This window comes from Oreochromis aureus, linkage group 3 (assembly GCF_013358895.1).
Source record: "Oreochromis aureus strain Israel breed Guangdong linkage group 3, ZZ_aureus, whole genome shotgun sequence".
Taxonomy (NCBI): domain Eukaryota; kingdom Metazoa; phylum Chordata; class Actinopteri; order Cichliformes; family Cichlidae; genus Oreochromis; species Oreochromis aureus.
The window spans coordinates 60,990,211-61,010,473 of NC_052944.1; the positions used below are offsets into that span (position 1 = coordinate 60,990,211).

Sequence of the window (20,263 nt, forward strand, 5' to 3'; positions counted from 1 at the left end):
CATGGAAGATGGCAGACTACAGGAAACACCTGCTATATATCCTCGGATGCAGATGAGGCAGGATTACTCCTAAAGGTCTTTAGACAAGCTCTTCAGTCAAGGCTAAGAGCCATTTGCTAAACGAAACAGCTAAACAAATTTTACCGTCAATATGCTTAAACTAGTTTTAGTTGAGAAGACACTGAAATTCACTGAAAAAGCTTGACCAGCCCACAATTAAAAGTGTAAGACCAGCCAGAAAGAAAGAAAAGTTTGGTTTACTTGTTTAACAGACTCACACTCAGGATGTGTACAAGTGGGTGAAAAAATTGTCTGACAGGCAACTAAATCAAGCAGAGAATAATCTCTTGCAAAAATGTTGAACTTTGCTGTGATGTAGAGACAATCCCACTAGTGGAGCTGATCACAGCCACAGATTCAGAGACCTGAACCAACACTGTGGGTGTGGAAGCAGAGCAACTGCGAATGATGGTTTTGGCTCGCCTCAGCAATGCAAATCTTCCAGCATCCATGGAGGAGAGGAAGGCGGTCATGTCGCTTAGTGAGGACAACATAACCGTCATCTGACAGACAAGAGCGGGCCCCAGATTTTACAAAATTGTTGGGTTTTTGAGGAAGAAGACAAATATGCTCAAAGTACATTTTATTGAATTTGTTAAGCAATTCAAGGTTCAAGTTAAAAACAGCTGCCTTGTCTGTGCTCACTCAGGAGACCCAAATGAACAAAGAGCACCACACCCAGGCAGTGTACGCCTTTATTCCAGGTCACAGAAACAGAATCTTAACATGCTTGGTTAAAACAATTGAGGGTGGCCTTAGGTCTGATATCTGCTGAGGTTTCTTCCTCTGCACCTGCCTGGATGTCTCCTTATATAGACATGAGCCTTTTCAGGAAAAAAATACCATTACCATAGCAACCACCTCTTGCACTCTGGTCAGACCATTGACTGTAGAAAACATGGACGACGCCACAGCTCCCCAAAAATGAAGCCAAAACGTCTCTATCGCCCCCTGGTGTCTGGCTGCAGTATAGGTCATAAACCCCGCCTCCTACATGTTAGCGGATGGGACTGGGGTCAGACTAAAATAAATTTATTCTCCTTAGATAATTTTTTTCCAAAGATTCTTTCTTTTGTTATCAATAGTTCTCATCATGCTGATTGATGTCCAAGGGGTCTCCTTCCCATAAGTTTGATTCTAATTCCTACCGCGGTGATGTTAAATTGGGGTGAAACGTCATCACAGCAGCTTTGACTGGCAGCTGCAGTCACGGAGAAACTTGCGTATCTCTGTTCGGGAATAGCAGATAGAGCGTGGCTCTGAGAGGAGGGCCAGCGTTTACGCTTCTGGCTCACGACCGAGTGTTTTAACCTGACAGCCTGAGGTGTTCTTCGGTAAACTGGACTACCCGACAGAAGGACCCGAGGCCCGCCTGCACTTTTTCGGTAAGTTAATCATGTTTGTAAGCTAATCCGTAACTACTGTCCTTAGCTAGGTCCTGAGACCTAGCTAGCTAAGATGAGCACTCGGCTGTCAGGGTTCGTTTAGCTAATCTGTGCAGGTGAATGAATTTACTAAAGAAATTAAGAGAAACGTTCCGGGCTAATCAGTCACTAATTACTGTTACTGTACTTTTATTACAAGTATTATACTGTAAAAGCAACAGGCTGCACGCTGCTTCAGCTCCTGTGCAGAACTGAATATTAAATATGTGCAAACAACAGCATGTTTTCAGTCTCTTGCCACATCTGTAAAGACAGTAACATTTTTTTTTTAAAGCTTGTACTTCAGTAACTCCTCATTAATCAGGAACTATGGATTAAAGTACTGTAGTGTACTGTAATACTGAAAAAATGCAAGAGAAGAACTTCAGATCCTAAGTGCAAAATGAACTGATGAAAACAGTACAAAGGTTAAAGTACTACATGTGCTGTAGTGAAAGCTGCAGCTTTATTGATAAAGTTAAAGACAAAAAAACAAAAGGATTAATCACTCATGTAACTGTGTCACTATATATCAGCATTAACAGGACCTCAGTTTGATGTTTCACAAAGCTGCTGATCTCAGACCTGCACAGCTTCCGTTTTAAACACTTGATGTACTCAGCTGCATGAAGAGCATATGAGATTTTCTCTGGCACAATTAAATAAAACCTGATGAAGGTCAAAGGTCGTCACTTGTATGTTGAACTACAAACTTGTCATCTGGAATTCTTTCACAGTTTTTTGCAGATAATGTGTTATTTACCATAAAGTGATTCAAAGTTATTCATACCAGAGTAACCAGAGAGGATCATACATTTTTAAATATATAACTTTCTACACGACTGAATATAATATCTTTATGTAAAAGTCTGGAGCCTCTGGGGAGTATCCGAGTATTTATAACATTACACAAACCAAAGGTCTCCATCACAGTGTTCATGAAATGCTGGGTTTATCCATCTCCTGGGGCGGGCCTACGGAGGAGTGCTGAAGATTTCCCTGTGAGGGAGCTGCTGATGAAGATCATGAGTCCTGCTTGATCAATGCGATGAGCTTCTGTCTTCCTGGTGTTTCTTCAATGAAGTCTCTCTCAGTTGGTCAACAGAACATCTGGCACAGGACAGCTGTGATGAAAGAAAAGGAAGAAGTTTCTCCAAACCTCTGGACCCAGGAAACCCAGCTTGGTCCTGATGGTCTCCCTCACTAGTTTCTCTCCAGGGTGAATGTAGCTGTTGATATAACATGGACTCTATTATTAAATGAAAAGAACAAATTAGACTACACTACTGAAACGTTCTGCTGATGTTTTAAAGTTTCCATGTTACCAGGCTGTAGAGGGCTCTGAAGATTTAAACAGTTTTAGATCCATTACACTCACAGTCTTATGTTAAAATCTCAAAGGACAGCATGATATTTTTGATATTAACAGTAACTCTGGGCTTCTGTAGAGTGTGCAGATGATCTCATCGCTGTCTAAAAATGGATAAAAACAAACATAAGAAGTGCTGAATCCTTCAATAACACAGACTATTAGAGTAGCAGGTGTGTAGCATCGCTAACTAGCTAGCAACAAGCCTCCAACACAGTACGTATGCTAGGGGCTAATCTAGCAAACGAATTAACAACAAAGTGATTTTAGAACTATAAGATGATAAGCTGTGCGTCTTTTTTTATAACAGTGACATGGTTGTATTTACCTTAATTAAACGAGTCCTCAGTCGCGGTAAACCAGCAAAAACACTCGAGCAGCCGGGCTACGTAAAAAGTGTAGAGGGGCGTGTTTGCGGTCATGTCCAGCGGGTGTGTGGGCGGGAGCGTTACACAGTCGCTCCACCTCAAGTCACTACTGCGCAGACTCTGGCTCCAAATTTGCAAGATGGCAGCCTCCACAAGCGGGATATTTTGGCTTCATTTTTGCACAATGGTAGGAGGCGGAGTCGCGTCTAGAGATGGACCGATCCGAAATTACGTATCGGTATCGGTCCGATACTGACCTAAATTACTGGATTGGATATCGGCGAGAAATAAAAAATGTAATCCGATCCATTAAATATCAAAAAAAGAACCTCACAAAACTTGCGACACGGCGTAACTCGGCTCATAACCGTAGCACGTCGGAGCAGTGTGCTCATGTGATAGAGCGGCTGTGTGTATTTGTAGCCTCGCTACCAAACCAGCATTTCATCTCTGAGGAAGTTATCCCAGAGAGAAGTAAAGCAAGTGTGTAAGTTCATCTCTGAATGTTTGTAAAGCATTCCAGCGTTAAGCTTAACAACCGATATATGGAGCGACTGCCTCTCTCTCTCTCTCCCTCTGCTGCTACTTCAATCGTGAAACTGATTAATGATCAGCTGATCGGCTTTTCTGTCGCGAGTCCGTCTCTCTTCTTTGTTTTTGGCCCACTTTGCACCAGAAAGAGGAAACCAGCGGCTGAACAACAGCAGCACGTATAAGCTTGATAAGCTGTTGTTAGAATTTATTTAATATTACTTTCTACACCAGGATCCTTTTCTACGTAGCTGATGGCTGGTAACTGTGCAGGGGCGGATCTAGCAAAGTTTAGCCAGGGGGGCCGATAGGGCATGAACAGGGAAAAGGGGGCACAAAGACATACTTTTCTTTCTTATTTTCATTTAAAATGTCTAGCTTTTAATAAATAATTATCTGAAGTCCATTACTGTATATAGTAACTGTTAAGTCTAATATACCCTAGTAAGTTATAGTACTTTTTCCATTGGGAAGATACCATCTGTGCAGTCTGCAATTCTGTTGAAGAAAGATGTTGAATCTATTTAATTATTCTTGAAAAATAATTTATTTCTGTGCATTTTTTTTCACACTGCATCAAATTAAAGTTGATTACGTCGATTAAGCATCATGAGCTGGAGGGTGGGGGGTGGTTCCCTATTTTTTTTTGCTGGGAGTTTGCAACCCTATTAGTTAGGTTGCTTAATATTTCTGCTAAGTACTCTTTAAAATACCAGAATAGGGAGGATGGAGTAGGTTTAAGTTTATTAGATTGATCAGTGTTGCTGAACTATGAAATATTTTGGGCGCAGTGTATTTTTTACATAAAGAATAGCTTTAGTGTTGTTGTTTATTTAAACTTGAGTATGAACTTATACAAAATGCAGCAAGATATTAAAAAAACAGTTTTATTGATTAAAAAACACACTATATCGGATTCATATCGGTATCGGCAGATATCCAAATTTATGATATCGGTATCGGTATCGGACATAAAAAAGCGGTATCGTGCCATCTCTAGTTGCGTCGTCCATGTTTTCTACAGTCAATGGGTCAGACCTGCATACAGAGATAGGGAGGGGGAAAGGAAAAGGAAAGTGGGCAAGAGAGCTTCTTTATGGCCGTTTCTTCTAACAGAGTCAGCCTTAAAGTTTTGTACCTTCTGGTGCCATCACCAGTCCAGGCAGACCATCCCCCTCAAATTCCTCAGAGAAGGGGCTTCTGTCTGTGCCTGTTGTTATAAGTGTTACAGACTACTTCTAAAACTTCTTAGTAGTCTGCAATACATAAGTGTGTGCAGTAAAGGACAAAACAAATGTGTGATGTTAATTTTGAGGTAATAGCCTTAAGGATAAAAATAAATTCCAGCTGGATCTAAAGGTAACTCTTGTAACTCTGATACTTTTATAATGGTGTGATTTCAGCCATTCCAGAGCTCTGTGTGAATGATTCTAATGACTATGGTCATGACAGTTTGGATCATAACAATCATTAAAGTGGTTTGATATTCATGCAAAGGTACTGTTTAAAGTTGAGGAAACCTGCAGTCAGCTGGGAATGAAGAAGTGACTCGGATGAGTGGCAAAATGTTTCACCAACTGAAAAGCAAATATTCTGATGAATCCAGTTATCATCCTGGGACTTTTGAGTTGCACTAACAATGATCATGCATTTTTTGACAGATGGCTGAGTGAGGCATAGAGTATTTAAGCCCCATGGGAGTGTCCCCTAAGAAACCTTGGCTAATTGTAGCCTACACCTGTTTTCACACCTTGTCTCTTGTGATTAGTAGGGCTGCCACGATTAGTCGACTAGTCACGATTACGTCGACTATCAAAATCGTCGACGACTGATTTAATAGTCGACGCGTCGTTTGAAGCTTTGTAAGATCACAAAAGACGCAGGAATAAGTAGTAGGATTTAAGAGTGTAATAACGGACTGAAACAGAAGATGGCAGCACTGCATGTACAAGGATGCCAGCTGCCATTAAACCCCGAAGAAGAAGAAGAAGTAGCTCTGTCCCAGAATTCATAGCGCAGCCCAGCTCAGTTTCCAACAATGGCGGCAGCTAGTTAGTTTTAATATTACTGTTATTATTCTTTCTGGGTCACAAAATAAACATATTTTCAGGCGAGAATGTAACTGTGTAAACCTCAAAAATCTGGTCAGTTTATCAAGACACCACATATTTTCAAAAGTGCTCCGACATTTTCGGAGACGTCTGTTAACTACTAGCTCAATAGCTAGCCGGGGGCAAGGCTCACTACAGCCCGTGAGAACACCGGACTCCCGGCAAATCGTTTTCAAACCCGCCGCCGTCTTTCGCTACTCAGGTTTAACATACATAAGTCACTTAGATAACTTAAAAATGTTATTGTTTGACTTTTTTAGTATTTAATTTGTTCCTGAGTAAATCGGTTTGGCTGAGATTAAAGTTATAGTTTTTACACAGCTGAATAAACGTCAAGCAGACAACTGGTTATCAGAAGTGTGAGATGCTCCAGAATATACTCCGGTGTCCTGTTATATTTTAGATAGCAAGGAGTTTATTAAACTTCAACAAAAAAATCTGCAAATTTCATTAAAATTTAATAAACTATCATCTTGTCTTTATTTTTAGTTACCACATATCTTAAACACTTAAAGCTGTAAGCTAATGATAGTTATATAAGAGCAGATGCATGCTGGCACAATAAGCTGTACGTTTTACGTCCAATGGATGCATGATCTGATTAGTCGACTAATCGCAAAAATAATCGGTGACTAGTCGACTATCAAAATAATCGTTTGTGGCAGCCCTAGTGATTAGGTAGAGGATCAACAGGGGGTCCATTGTCCCTTTTGGGGGGACACTACCATAGGGCTTAAATCTGGGACTCTCCACCATTTGACCTTAAACTGAAGAAGCTTCTTGTATGAAAGGTGAAATGTCTTCAAGCAACTTAAAGAAGTCCAGACGCTTTTCTTTCCAAGCTTCTCAGAGCACCTCATAAAATATATGGCTCTTAAAGTACCACCCTTATGACCGCCATTAAAGTACACTGGTATAGGCCTATTTAACACTACATACAGTTTTGTCTCTTATATGAATGTTATTTATTTTAACTGTCATAAACAGGATGTGACAAGTGATGTTAATAACAACTGCACTGCACTAAAACATTCACAGCAGGTGGGATATCCAATCTTTAATTGATGACGTATGAACTCTGCTTCCGGGTCCAAACTACTCTGCGTGTTTTTAGCATATTTTAATGTTTTGTTTCTTGTTCTATTTAATCTGAACAAGCCCTCTTTAGAGCAGTGGTTCCCAAACTTTTTTTGCCAGGCCCCCCTTTTTTACAAGAAAAATGTTCGCGCCCCCCCACCACCTAACCCCCCCCTCGCACAAACACATCCTCCAAACACACACACCCATATTTTATTCCATTGCGGTTTATTTCACACCTCAAACATTTAGTAAACAATTAAGCAAATACAAGTAAATGGCAATAAATTACAGGTAGTAATAAAATATACTACTAACTCGTTTACGCTACGTCCACACCTACACGGGTATTTTTGAAAACTCAGCTGTTTCTATGCGTTTGGGCTTTTCGTCAACACGTAAACGGTGTTGCGATTCACCAAAAACGGAGATTATTTAAAACTCCTTTTTTGCGTTTACGCCTGGATGAGGAATACAGAGTTCGTCATGCAACGTCAAAGATATGTGCCTCTTTTCACGTCACGCTGTGCGCCACGTTATTGTTTACATGAGATGAATTGCAGAATGGCAGACAGAGACAAAATACTGTTACTGTTAATCTGATTATCTGCAGGTTTTACACGCTTACATATACACACGCAGTTACTGTCCCTGCATTTAGAAAGGCAGGGACATTATTTTACGTGTAGTTGTTTTTTTTTTTCCTGTGTAATAATATTCAACATTGCTATCAATACATTTTTCAAAAAATGCCTCTCTGTGCAAAATGGGTTTAAACACATAAACAGCTGTTGGATACTGTTTGTCCGTGATTTGAACAGGGGGAACAAATTACGGCAGGATCAGCCTGATGTTATTTGTATCCCACTGTAACTTTACTGCATAAAGAGCTAACATGTCCAAAATGTCAGGAGTAGTTAGTCATTACAAGAAGTGTTTGTGAACTAAAAATCAAGAATGTGGGGATACTGTTTGTCCGTGATTTGGAGAGCCCAGCGCTGCTCCCCACGCAGGGAAACTAATTTTGCAGGGGAGACCTACCTTGGCACTTGTGCAGGTGAAGTCAAAGGGAAGATATGCTTCACCATATTTTCCTGTCTTTGGCTTGGAAGGAAGTTGGTTTGGAAACATATTTGGCGATGCTTCATCTCCTGCTTTGCGTTTATGTGGGAGCCCCGTCAAAAACCTGTCCACAGTGTCCAAGCGCTCTTTTTTTTTTTTCTTTTCATACCGCGCCCCCCCTGCAATGGCTCTGCGCCCCCCCTAGGGGGCGGGCCCCACACTTTGGGAACCTCTGCTTTAGAGGAAGCAGAGATGAGGTAGCAGAGGGCCAGAAAGTGAATGAGGAACGTGAATGCTCAGAGGAGGACAAACCAGCTTCTGAGAAGCTTGAGCAAGGGCAAAATGAGAACACCCAACATTCATTATGGATAAGAAGTAATATGTCTTGATGCATGCTCAGTCATCCAGGTAAGTAATTCTGTTCATCTGGACGTAGGGTTTTCATTGGAAGAAATGTTTTGTCACTCATCCAAGCGACTCCTTGAGTCTCACCTGACTGCAGGTTTCCCCAATCTTATAAACAGCACATTTGCACAATGACTGAAACCAGCACCACTGAAGAAACAATGAAAACGGGACAACCTGCAGACAGGTGAGACAGAAGAAGTCACTTGGATGAATGATGAAGCATTTCTCCCACTAAAAGTGCTACGTCCAGATGGACAGGCCACTCTGAAGTTGTGATTTGGTACAGGCGTATGAAGACAATCATTCTTCCATGTTCTTGGCAGACTGAGTCCATCTTGTTACATTTAAGAGAGCTCTCACTTTCCAGAGGGCATCATTTGTTTACCCTGATCAGAGACATTAGGATCTTTTGCTACTTTGAAGGACTGCCTAAATTTAAAGAATCTATCTTGACTTCTTGAATTGGCTGGAACTAGGAACTACTATATCCAGATCCTAGAATATCTGAGTCATGCTGTTAGCAAAGATAAGTTGAAAAATATTTTCAGCTTCAGTTCCTCCTGTGTTCCTCCAGTTTTCCTCCAGTTTTCCTCCAGTGACTACCTCCTCATGTTTTCTTGTTTCCACGATATGCCAAGGTTTCTTCCTGCCGTTCAGGGTTTTGTGTTTATTTATTTAAATTTCTAATTTAAATGTTCCTCAGTTTAGTTTTGTTATCTTAGTTTTTCCTAGTTTTGCAAATATGCCATAATAAACAATACACTCTGAGTTAATCTCAGTTTTGTCTCCTTTTGTCTGTGTTTGGTTTCTCATCAAATTACTGTTATGCACTGTTGTGAACTTTATCTGTCTCTGATTTGTCCATTCCTAAAGTTTTTACTGTCTCGCAAATCTTTCATCTTAACACCAAAACTAATTTTACACTTTTTATGCTTTGTTTTATTTGTTTCTCATTTGTTTTTAATTTATCAAGCTTACAGCTGAGCATCAATTGCAATGGATCCAACAATGGCATTGTCACTCAGGAAAACACTCCAGTGGGATCTAAGATTGTTTGTGACAAGGACAGGAGTGTCATCTCTGTGACCCCGGAGCTTTTCAAAATCTTTATAAAAGTACGTTATTCCTAAACACAGGAACAGGGCTTGAAATTTGCTATTTATGAATGTACTAGTATGAACTAAGACAAAATTTGCTGCACGTTTCATGCCTCTGTTGTTCTTCAAATTTTCAAACATGATATGACTACGTTCTGGCTTCACGTGTTTGGTCACTTGTTAAATTGTTGCTTGTTCCTGGATCCTTAAAGGATTAAATCAAATCAGTTCCTAAATACAATGAGTAGTTGTCTTTAACACACTGTATGTTACAAACACTGTAACTGTTGCTCTTTTTGTAATTTATAATCTGTTGATGTCACTTCCAGGAGAATCCTTTCTCAAAAAAGAGATGGGACACTTGTTCAATTGTTGGGAGCGGTGGGATTCTGACAAACAGCGGCTGTGGAAAAATGATTGATTCAGCTGATTTTGTTATTAGGTGAGAAAGATGTTCACTGTACAGAACGGAAATTATGATGAGGACTTTTCTCTGTAAGTAATATTTTATGTTTTTTTCAGGTGCAACCTTCCTCCTGTGGAAAACGAATTTCACAATGATGTCGGCATGAAGACTAACCTTGTGACAGCAAACCCAAGCCTCTTCATGAATAAGTCAGCAATTAATGAACCCGACATCGAACTGATTTGTTAGTTTATGTCTTGTTGCTTTAAGTCATGCATTAATTTGCAGGTATGGGTCACTGATGGGACGTCGCCGGGCGTTTGCAGACAGTCTCCACCAGTATGGCAACTCCCTGCTTCTCTTTCCTTGCTTCTCCTATGGTGGTACTCGTCCGGTGTGTCAGCGGGCTGTGTATGCCATTGAGGACATGGATATCCCTATCCAATCAATCTTCTTAAATCCTAGGTATCTTGAAAGACTGGTCAAATTCTGGGAATCTCTGGGGTTAAAGGAACATCGACCTAGCACTGGGTTATATATGACTAGTCTGGCACTGGAAGTTTGTGAAACGGTGCATCTGTACGGATTCTGGCCATTTAGTAATCACCCAGATAGACTCTTTCCCCTGACTAACCATTACTATGATAATGTACCCTATGATAGGAAAGTCCATGCAATGCCAAATGAGTTTTCCCACTGGGTGGAGCTGCATAATAAGGGTGTGCTCAAGCTTCACCTTGGGGACTGTAAATCAGATCAGGTCTAGTTTGAATGTTGGAATAATAAAAAAGAATATGTTCAAGTATCCAACTGAGAGGCCAAGACATTTGCACTCAAATCCAAATGTATTAGAGAGATGTACGCTACATATTATTTCAACAGTCTTTCTTTTCATTATTGTTCCATTTCATGTGTTAGAAATAAGGTTTTTTTGCTAAAGTTTATTTTTAACATCATCTGCAATGCATGGTCATGATAAATTTGATCCACTCCTCGTTAGAAGGAGGGTATAATAGGCTACAAGAAAATAGAGACTTTAAATAGAAATTGAGAAATCACCATTTACTTTAAAGCCACTTTACTTCTGTTACAACCTTTATATTAATATGCTAGTGGTCACTTTTGGTACTGCAACAAAGACAATTGTCTGCAGCACTGACTGTTGACACTTTCAAACATAAACATTTTCAAGCATTTGTAAAAGGTTAAAAATGTGTGTTTAAGAAATATGAGTTAAACTAATAGTTAAAAAGTTAAGGGATAAGAAGCAGGAGGTCGCAGCAGATGGCCCCGCCCCTCCCTGAGCCTGGTTCTGCTGGAGGTTTCTTCCTGTTAAAGGGAGTTTTTCTTCCCACTGTCGCCAAAGTGCTTGCTCATAGGGGGTCATATGATGGTTGGGTTTTTCACCATATGTATTATTATAGGATATACTGTACAATATAAAGCGCCTTGAGGCGACTGTTGTTGTTATTTGGCGCATATAAATAAAATTGAATTGAATTGAATAGAAGAGCATTCATAACTTATGTGGATTTAAGTTCAGTTCATGTCTTCAAAAAAGGTCAAAAAGGGACACCCAAGTTATATTGTTATGTGTGCCTATGACAAGAGGCACACATATTACTATTCGTCGGATTTATTATTATGTGTGCCTATGACAAGAGGCACACATATTACTATTCCTCGGATTTATTATGTGTGCCTATGCCAAGAGGCACACATATTACTATTCCTCGGATTTATTATTCTTATTATTATTATTATTATTTTCCTTTTTCCGCCTGAAATTTTGCAGTGTATAAATATTAATATTTTAGTGAAAATTTTCCCACGCTCCTCTGCCAAACAGTTTTGACAATAGGGGTACATATGTTACATCATTTTGTGCGGCTGGAGCTGGGCTAGTATGGTGTGACTTTTTTGTGTTTATAACTTTTATAGTTTTTGAAATATTTAGATTTTAGTGCAAATTTAGGCCAATTTCTAGGCTCCTGAGAAAGATTCTGCTTTTGGCACCATAGAAACAGACTTCATTTGTGGTGTGTTGGCTCTCTCTAGTGGTATACCGGGAGTAGTACGGCCTAAAGGGTGCCATGCTTGGTGAAAACTACATATCCCACAATTCATAGCATGCCTCTACCGAGTCAAACAATGGCGAACACCACTGCGTTTTATATGTCTTTTATTATTCGTGTTTCTAGGTCACAAAATACACTTTTAAGATATTTTCAGGCGAGAATGTAGGTGTGTAAACTTCAAATATCTGCTCGCTTTATCAAGACATCCCATATTAGCGACAATTCTCTTAAGTGTTGCTGATAGCCGGTTAGCTAGCTAGCGCCGCTAGCTTAGCTAGCTAGCGCCTTCGTGAAAAACCACCCAGGCTTGGCTGATAGTGAGGTGGCTAAAATTTGTTTAATCGCCCGATCGCTCGGCAAGGGTCTGTGTCTTAGCTGGACTTATTTTTCGTTTATATGGGCCGATGATGCTGGTCGATGTGGAAAAAATAACTGAGTTGTTTGGTGGTGGAGCTACAACAGAGGGCAGCTATCCACCGTGTGTGACAGAAAGGACATGCCGCGAACGAGACATACAAGGCGGTGAGGCTACCGCGGATCGACCGCTGTTTGCTAACGCGAGGTCAATCGTGGATGAGGAAAAGCGAAGGCAGGAGCGTGAGGTGAACTGAATTTCAGGTAAGAAGTTATGACCTGCACTCTATTTGGGTCAGATATAAACCGAGTTTAGGTGTAGTTTATTTAGCAACAGTTCTCTTACGTGTTGCTGATAGCCGGGCTGGCTAGCTAGCTAGCGCCGCTAGCTTAGCGCCGCTAGCTTAGCGCGACTAGCGACCCTTCCGTGAAAAACCACCCAGGCTTGGCTGATAGTGAGGTGGCTAAAATTTGTTTAATCGCCCGATCGCTCGGGGCAAGGGTCTGTGTCTTAGCTGGACTTATTTTTCGTTTATATGGGCCGATGATGCTGGTCGATGTGGAAAAAATAACTGAGTTGTTTGGTGGTGGAGCTACAACAGAGGGCAGCTATCCACGGTGTGTGACAGAAAGGACATGCCGCGAACGAGACATACAAGGCGGTGAGGCTACCGCCGATCGACGGTGTTTGCTAACGCGGGAGGTCAATCGTGGATCAGGGAAAGCGAAGGCAGGAGCGTGAGGTGAACTGAATTTCAGGTAAGAAGTTATGACCTGCACTCTATTTGGGTCAGATATAAACCGAGTTTAGGTGTAGTTTATTTTCGCTGTGCTGACTTTTTCAATCACTTACAATAACTCGTACTGCGTGCTAGCTAGCACTACGGAGTTTGTATACAGCTGTGTGCGGGCTAAGTTACCGATGTTGAACTTTATGACAGCCTCCCCTGTCATTCTCTCGCCTGTTGAAACTTCAGTCATGAAACTGATCAATGATCGGCTTTTCTCTCTTGTTTGTTTATCGCGCTAAACAACAGCAGCACGCTTAAAGCTTGATCAGCTGTTGTTAGAATTCTTTTGATTTTAATTTCTAGTATCAGCTGATGTTTGCTGGAGCATGAAGATGAAATCAGGAGATGTCCTTACTGAATCATCAGAGCTGAACTGGTGATGGAGAAACAGGTTTACCCTTAGGTGACATGAATGAGTTGAAGGAAGTTATGAACTGTTTCTGACAGACAAATATACACCAAGCTCCTTTTTTTGTGTAGCTGACAGCTGGTAACTGTGCAGGGGCGGATCTAGCAAAGCTTTTGCCAGGGGCCAGGTAGGGCATTAACAGAGAAAGGTGGACACAAAGATATACTTTTCTTTCTTACTCTCATATAAAATATTTAGCTTTTATTAAATAGTTATCTGAATCTTACAACCAAAGTTTGTATAATAATACACAAGATTGGCTGTAGACCATTGTTCATCATTCAGAACACTGTGTAAAATAACAAAAACAAAAAGTGAATGCAAAAGTGCATAAATATTTATTTTACGTGTTTGATGTGTGTGGCGGGCGTGGTCTGCAGTGCCGCTGCAGGGGAGGTGGACCCACCTGAGCGGCACCTGCAATCACGCCTCTCGGGCGTAGTCTGTGCTCTCTCGGCTGTTTTTGGGTGTGTGTCCGGCTGTGAGTTGAAAAGCTACAGCCGGCTGTTTGGGTACACCAACCATGTGTGAAAAGTGGTCCATAACGTAATGCTTCAAAGCGTGTTCATGCAAACATTGTCGGATCTGCCGTGGTACAATGGGACTTCTGCTCATGAACCTGTGTGCACAGCGCCTGCAAATCGGCGCTGTAATGGTAACTTCATCTTTACACAAAACTGTAAGCTGTTATCTGTGAAGCGTGAGCGGTGTTTGTTTTACCATAGTTCATGGTGGAGAATGGCTGCTCTTCTGAGTTTTGCTCTCTGTAGCTGTATGAATGGCAAACTACACTGAATAGCAGCGGCATAGGCACACATAAAATTTCTTCTGAAATTTTCGCTTTCTAGTTATTATTATTATTCTCCAGTTTCCGCCTGAAATTTTGCAGCGAATCTCGCCCCTCAGTTTTGAGACAAGCTTCATATATGTTACCTCATTTTGTGCGGCCGGATCTGGAATGGTGTGCTATGACTTTTGGTCTTTGTGAATTTTATAGTTTTTTAAATATTAGTATTTTAGTGAAAATTTTCCCGCGCTCCTCTGCCGCACAGCTTTGACATTAGGGTTACATATGTTAGATCATTTTGTGCGGCTGGAGCTGGACTATTATGTCATGACTTTTGGTGTTCATGACTTTTATAGTTTTTTAAATATTAATATTTTAGTGCAAATTTAGGCCAATTCATCTTTTGGCGCCAAATAAACAGACTTCATTTGTGGTGTGTTGGCTCTCTCTAGTGGTATGCCGGGAGTGGTACAGCCTGTCTACCCTTATTTGGATTACCGTAATGATGACAATTTCAACGGTGCGCTGGCGTCGCTGCTTTCAGGAGCCATTGGAATTTTTAAGGTTGCGCAAATCATTCAAAAGTTACGGTAATGCTTGGTGGAAAACTCAATATCCCACAATTCATAGCACGCCTCTACAGAGTGAACAATGGCGGCCACCACTTCGTTTTATATGTCTTTTATTCGTGTTTCTAGGTCACAAAATAAGCTTTTAAGATATTTTCAGGCGAGAATGTAGGTGTGTAAACTTCAAATATCTGCTTGTTTTATCAAGACATCCCATATTTAGCGACAGTGCTCTGACTACGTGGGTCCTGCCTGACAGCTAGCCGGCTACCTAGCTAGCTGCCGCGCTTGGCTGCAAATGGATAGCGAGGGACTCTCTCTCTCCTTTCACCTCCCCGTCTCTCGCAAATGCTCGCATAGAATCGGAGTTACAGCTGGATGTGGAAAAAATAACTGAGTTGTTTGGTGGTGGAGCTACAACAGAGGGCAGCTACCCACGGTGTGTGACAGAAAGGACATGCCGCCAACGAGACATATGAGGCCGGGCAGGCGATTGCTAACGCGGTGGTCAATCATGGATCAGGGAAAGCGAAGGCAGGAGCGTGAGGTGAACTGAATTTCAGGTAAGAAGTTATGAACTGCACTCTATTTGGGTCAGATATAAACCGAGTTTAGGTGTAGTTTATTTAGCAGCAGTTCTCTTATGTGTTGCTGATAGCGGCTAGCTAGCTAGCGCCGCTAGCATAGTTAGCTCGCGCCGCTAGCAACCCTTCGTGAAAAAGCACCCAGTCTTGGCTTATATTGAAGCGGGTGAAACTCATGTCAGCACCGGTCGCTCTCTATTTGGGTCAGATATAAACCGAGTTTAGGTGTAGTTTATTTAGCAGCAGTTCTCTTATGTGTTGCTGATAGCCGGCTAGCTAGCTAGCGCTGCTAGCATAGTTAGCTCGCGCCGCTAGCAACCCTTTGTGAAAAAGCACCCAGGCTTGGCTTATATTGAGGCGGGTGAAACTCGTGTCAGCACCGGTCGCTCTCTATTTGGGTCAGATATAAACCGAGTTTAGGTGTAATTTATTTTCGTTGACCTTTACAATCGTACTGCCACGGGAGTTTATATACAGCTGTGTGCGCACTAAGTTACTGACGTTGGACTTTATTTTATTCATTAGGGTTAGTTCATAGAGTTGCCGTGCCGTAAAAACGGAATCGTCCCACATTGAGAGAAAACATTATGATTTATTCTGTCGTTACGAAGCCTCCCCTGTCATTCTCTCGCGTGTTGAAACGTCAATCATGAAACTGATCAATGATCGGCTGTTCGCTCTTATTTATCGCACTAAACAACAGCAGCACGTTTAAGCTTGATCAGCTGTTGTTAGAATTCTTTTGATTTTAATTTCTAGTATCAGCTGATGTTTGCTGGAGCATGAAGATGAAATCAGGAGATGTCCTTACTGAATCATCAGAGCTGAACTGGTGATGGAGAAACAGGTTTACACTTTAGGTGACATGAATGAGTTGAAGGGAAGTTATGAGTTGTTTCTGAGAGACAAAGATCAAGCTCCTTTTTTTGTGTAGCTGACAGCTGGTAACTGTGCAGGGGCGGATCTAGCAAAGCTTTTACGGGGGGGGGCAGCTAGGGCATAAACAGAGAAAGGTGGACACAAAGATATACTTTTCTTTCTTACTCTCATATAAAATATTTAGCTTTTATTAAATAGTTATCTGAATCTTACAACCAAAGTTTGTATAATAATACACAAGATTGGCTGTAGACCATTGTTCATAATTCAGAACACTGTGTAAAAATAACAAAAAACAAAAAGTGAATGCATGTGTGAAAAGTGGTCCATAATGTAATGCTTCAAAGTGTGTTCATGCAAACATTGTCGGGTCTGCCGTGGTACAATGGGACTTCTGCTCATGAACCTGTGTGCACAGCGTCTGCAAATCGGCGCTGTACTAAGTAACTTCATCTTTACACAAAACTGTAAGCTGTCATCTGTGAAGCGTGAGCGGTGTTTGTTTTTACCATAGTTCATGGTGGAGAATGGGTGCTCTTCTGAGTTTTGCTCTCTGTAGCTGTATGAATGGCAACTACAGTGATTAGCAGCGGCATAGGCACACATAAAATTTCTTCTGAAATTTTCGCTTTCTAGTTATTGTGTGGATGCCCTAAAAGGGCTTCCACACTATTGAGTTCCTGTTTCTCTTTATTGTGTGGATGCCCTAAAGGGCTTCCACACAATTGTTTTCCTGTTTCTCTTTATTCTTTATTATTCTTGGGGTTTCCGTACACTTTTTGCCGCTTAACTACTGCCTCAGTTTTCAGCCGATTTTCTCAGTTCAAACTTTAAAAATTCTGCTCTTTCTGCTAATGTGTGCTATGACTTTTGGTGCTCATAACTTCTATACTTTTTGAGATATTGAATTTTTTTGCAATATTTTTGCCCATTTTTGCACATTATCAGTGGGGTCACTAGTTTTCCTTGCCCGGTTGAGCGTGTTTTAGCTCAGTGAGATGAGCAGCCGTTCTCAGACTGGGAGGCCCGGGTTCAAATCCCGCTTATGGCAACTTTTCTTTCAGTTAACAGTTAAACTTTTTTAACTCAATTTCAGTTTTTTCACCACTTTTCAGCACAAATCCCAGCTTTTTCAGCTGTTTTCAGCAAAAAAAACTCTTTTCAGCAGAATTTTGAAAAGAGTTCTGCAGAACTCTTTTCAGCAGAAATTCTGCTGATTGAACTCTTTTCAGCAGAAATTTCAGAATTTTCACGTCTTATCAGCACAAATCTCAGCTGTTTTCAGAAAAAAACTCTTTTGAGCAGAAATTCTGCTGATTCATCTCTTTTCAGCGCAACTTTCTGCTTCTTTACCTCTTTTTAGCAGAAATTCTGCTGATTCACCTCTTCTGCAGTTTTCAGCCCTTTCACCTCTTATCAGCACAAATCTCAGCTGTTTTCAGAAAAAAACTCTTTTGAGCAGAAATTCTGCTGATTCATCTCTTTTCAGCGCAACTTATTGCTTCTTTACCTGTTTTCTGCAGAAATTCTGCTGATTCACCTCTTTTCTGCAAAATTTTCAGCCTTTCCACTTCTTCTCAGCACAATTCTCAGCAGCTTCTGCTCATTTAGCAAAATTGCCCCTTTCTCCATCTCTTGTTTTTGCGAGAATGAGTTTGGTTCAGTGAGATGAGCAGCTGCCTTGAGACCAGAACGGCCAGGTTCAAATCCCGATCATGGCAAAACCTGTTTTCAGTTTTCTCTTTTGTTCTTTTGTTCTACCTCTTTTCTGCAGATATTCTGCTGATTTATCTCTTTTCTGCAAACTTTTCAGCCTTTTTGCCTCTTCTCAGCACAAAAAATGAGCAGCTTCTGCTCATTTTAGCAGAATCGTCAGTCTCTCCTCCTCTTTTTTGAGAGAATGAGTTTAGCTCAGTGAGATGAGTAGCTGCCTTGAGTCCAGGAGGGCCAGGTTCGAATCCTGCTCAGCGTAAAACTTTTTTTTTCACCACCATACAACTTTTTGCAACTTTTCATCTTTTTCAGCTTTTCAGCAGACAGCTTCAGCGTTAAGGCATCCACACAGCATTTTCGCAGGAAATGCAAACTTTTTCTAGTTGTGTGGATGCCCTAAAAGGGCTTCCACACTATTGAGATCCTGTTTCTCTTTCTTCTTTATTATTGTGTGGATGCCCTAAAGGGCTTCCACACTATTGAGTTCCTGTTTCTCTTTATTCTTTATTATTATTCTTCAAGTTGCTTCCGTACGTTTTTTGCCGCTTAACTACTCCTTCAGTTTTCAGCCGATTTTCTCAGTTCAAACTTTAAAAAATTCTGCTCTTTCTGCTAATGTTTGCTATGACTTTTGGTGCTGATAATTTCTATACTTTTTGAGATATTGAATTTTTTTTGCAATATTTTTTGCCCATTTTTGCACATTATCAGTGGCCTCACTAGTTTTCCTTGCCCGGTTGAGCCGTGTTTTAGCTCAGTGAGATAAGCAGCCGTTCTCAGACTGGGAGACCCGGGTTCAAATCCCGCTTATGGCAACATTTCTTTCATAAAACAGTTAAACTGTTTTAACTCAATTTCAGCTTTTTCACCCCTTTTCAGCAAAATTTTCAGTTTTTTCACCACTTTTCAGCACAAATCCCAACTTTTTCTGCTGTTTTCAGCAAAAACATCTTTTCAGCAGAATTCTGAAAAGACTTCTGCAGAACTCTTTTCAGCAGAAATTCTGCTGATTGAACTCTTTTCAGGAGAATTTTCACCTCTTTTCAGCCCAAATTCTGCTTATTCACCTCTTCTGCAAAATTTTTCAGCCTTTTCACCTCTTATTAGCACAAGTCTCAGCTGTTTTCAGGAAAAACTGTTTTGAGCAGAAATTCTGCTGATTCATCTCTTTTCAGCGCAACCTTCTGCTTCTTTGCCTCTTTTCAGCAGAAATTCTGCTGATTCACCTCTTTTCTGCAAAATTTTCAGCCTTTTCTCCTCTTATCATCACAATTCTCTCAGCAGCTTCTGCTCATTTCAGCAGAGTTGGCCGTCTCTCCACCTCTTCTTGGTCAGAATGAGTTTAGCTCAGTGAGATGAGTAGCTGCCTTGAGAGCAGGAGGCCCAGGTTCGAATCCAGCTCAGGGCAATTTTTTTTTTTTCACCACCATACAACTTTTTGCAACTTTTCATCTTTTTCAGTTTTTGAGCAGACAGCTTCAGCAATAAGGCATCCACACAGCATTTTCGCAGGAAATGCAAATTTTCTAGTTATTCTTCAAGTTGCTTCCGTGACGTTTTTGCCGTTTAACTACTGCCTCAGTTTTCAGCCGATTTTCTCCGTTCAAACTCTATACTGTTCTGCTCTTTCTGCTAATGTTTGCTATGACTTTTGGTGTTTACTACTGTTATACTTTTTAAAATATTACACTTTTTTCCTTTAATTTGTCCCATTGAAACGAATGGAAATCTTCAGAAATTCTGCTAAAACTTGCTTGTTTTTGAAACTTAACTACTTTGTCATACTTTCACCTAGAAACTCCATTCAAACTTTAAAATGTTCTCAGACTATTGGGCTATTGCTGTGTGATTCAGCTTTTTCAGATCTTCTACCGTTTTAATTTTATACCTCTTTAAGTTTTCAGTTGCAAAATTGGGATTTTTCAGAAAATACATGCGTTGTTATGGTTGCTATGCAATTAACTCAGAGTGTGCACTCGTCCTTTCTGAATTTTCTCTTCATGTCTGAACGACTTCTTGCTACTCGCTCAATTTCCACTCAACCCCACAAATTATACATCAAAACGTAGGTATTTTTGCTGGCTTTCAGAAAATGTCACCATCATTGTTGTGGGACTTATAGATTTTTGCAAATCTCCTCAGAGTAACATAAAGTCTCAAAACTCTCCATAGAAACTCAATGGAGA

General features: G+C 40.7%; 1 protein-coding gene across 1 annotated transcript in view; it reads left to right on the forward strand.

Annotated features, from left to right (window-relative positions):
- The window catches only part of LOC120434039, a gene marked incomplete at its 3' end in the record, with an annotated part of 59,169 nt that overhangs the window by 22,991 nt on the left and 15,915 nt on the right, over window positions 1-20,263 (forward strand). Inside the window, exons 4-7 of the mRNA XM_039601427.1 lie at window positions 9,384-9,525; window positions 9,837-9,949; window positions 10,030-10,122; window positions 10,202-10,378. Coding sequence (XP_039457361.1) covers window positions 9,384-9,525; window positions 9,837-9,949; window positions 10,030-10,122; window positions 10,202-10,378 — 525 coding nt within the window. The remainder of the gene's footprint in view (window positions 1-9,383; window positions 9,526-9,836; window positions 9,950-10,029; window positions 10,123-10,201; window positions 10,379-20,263) is intronic.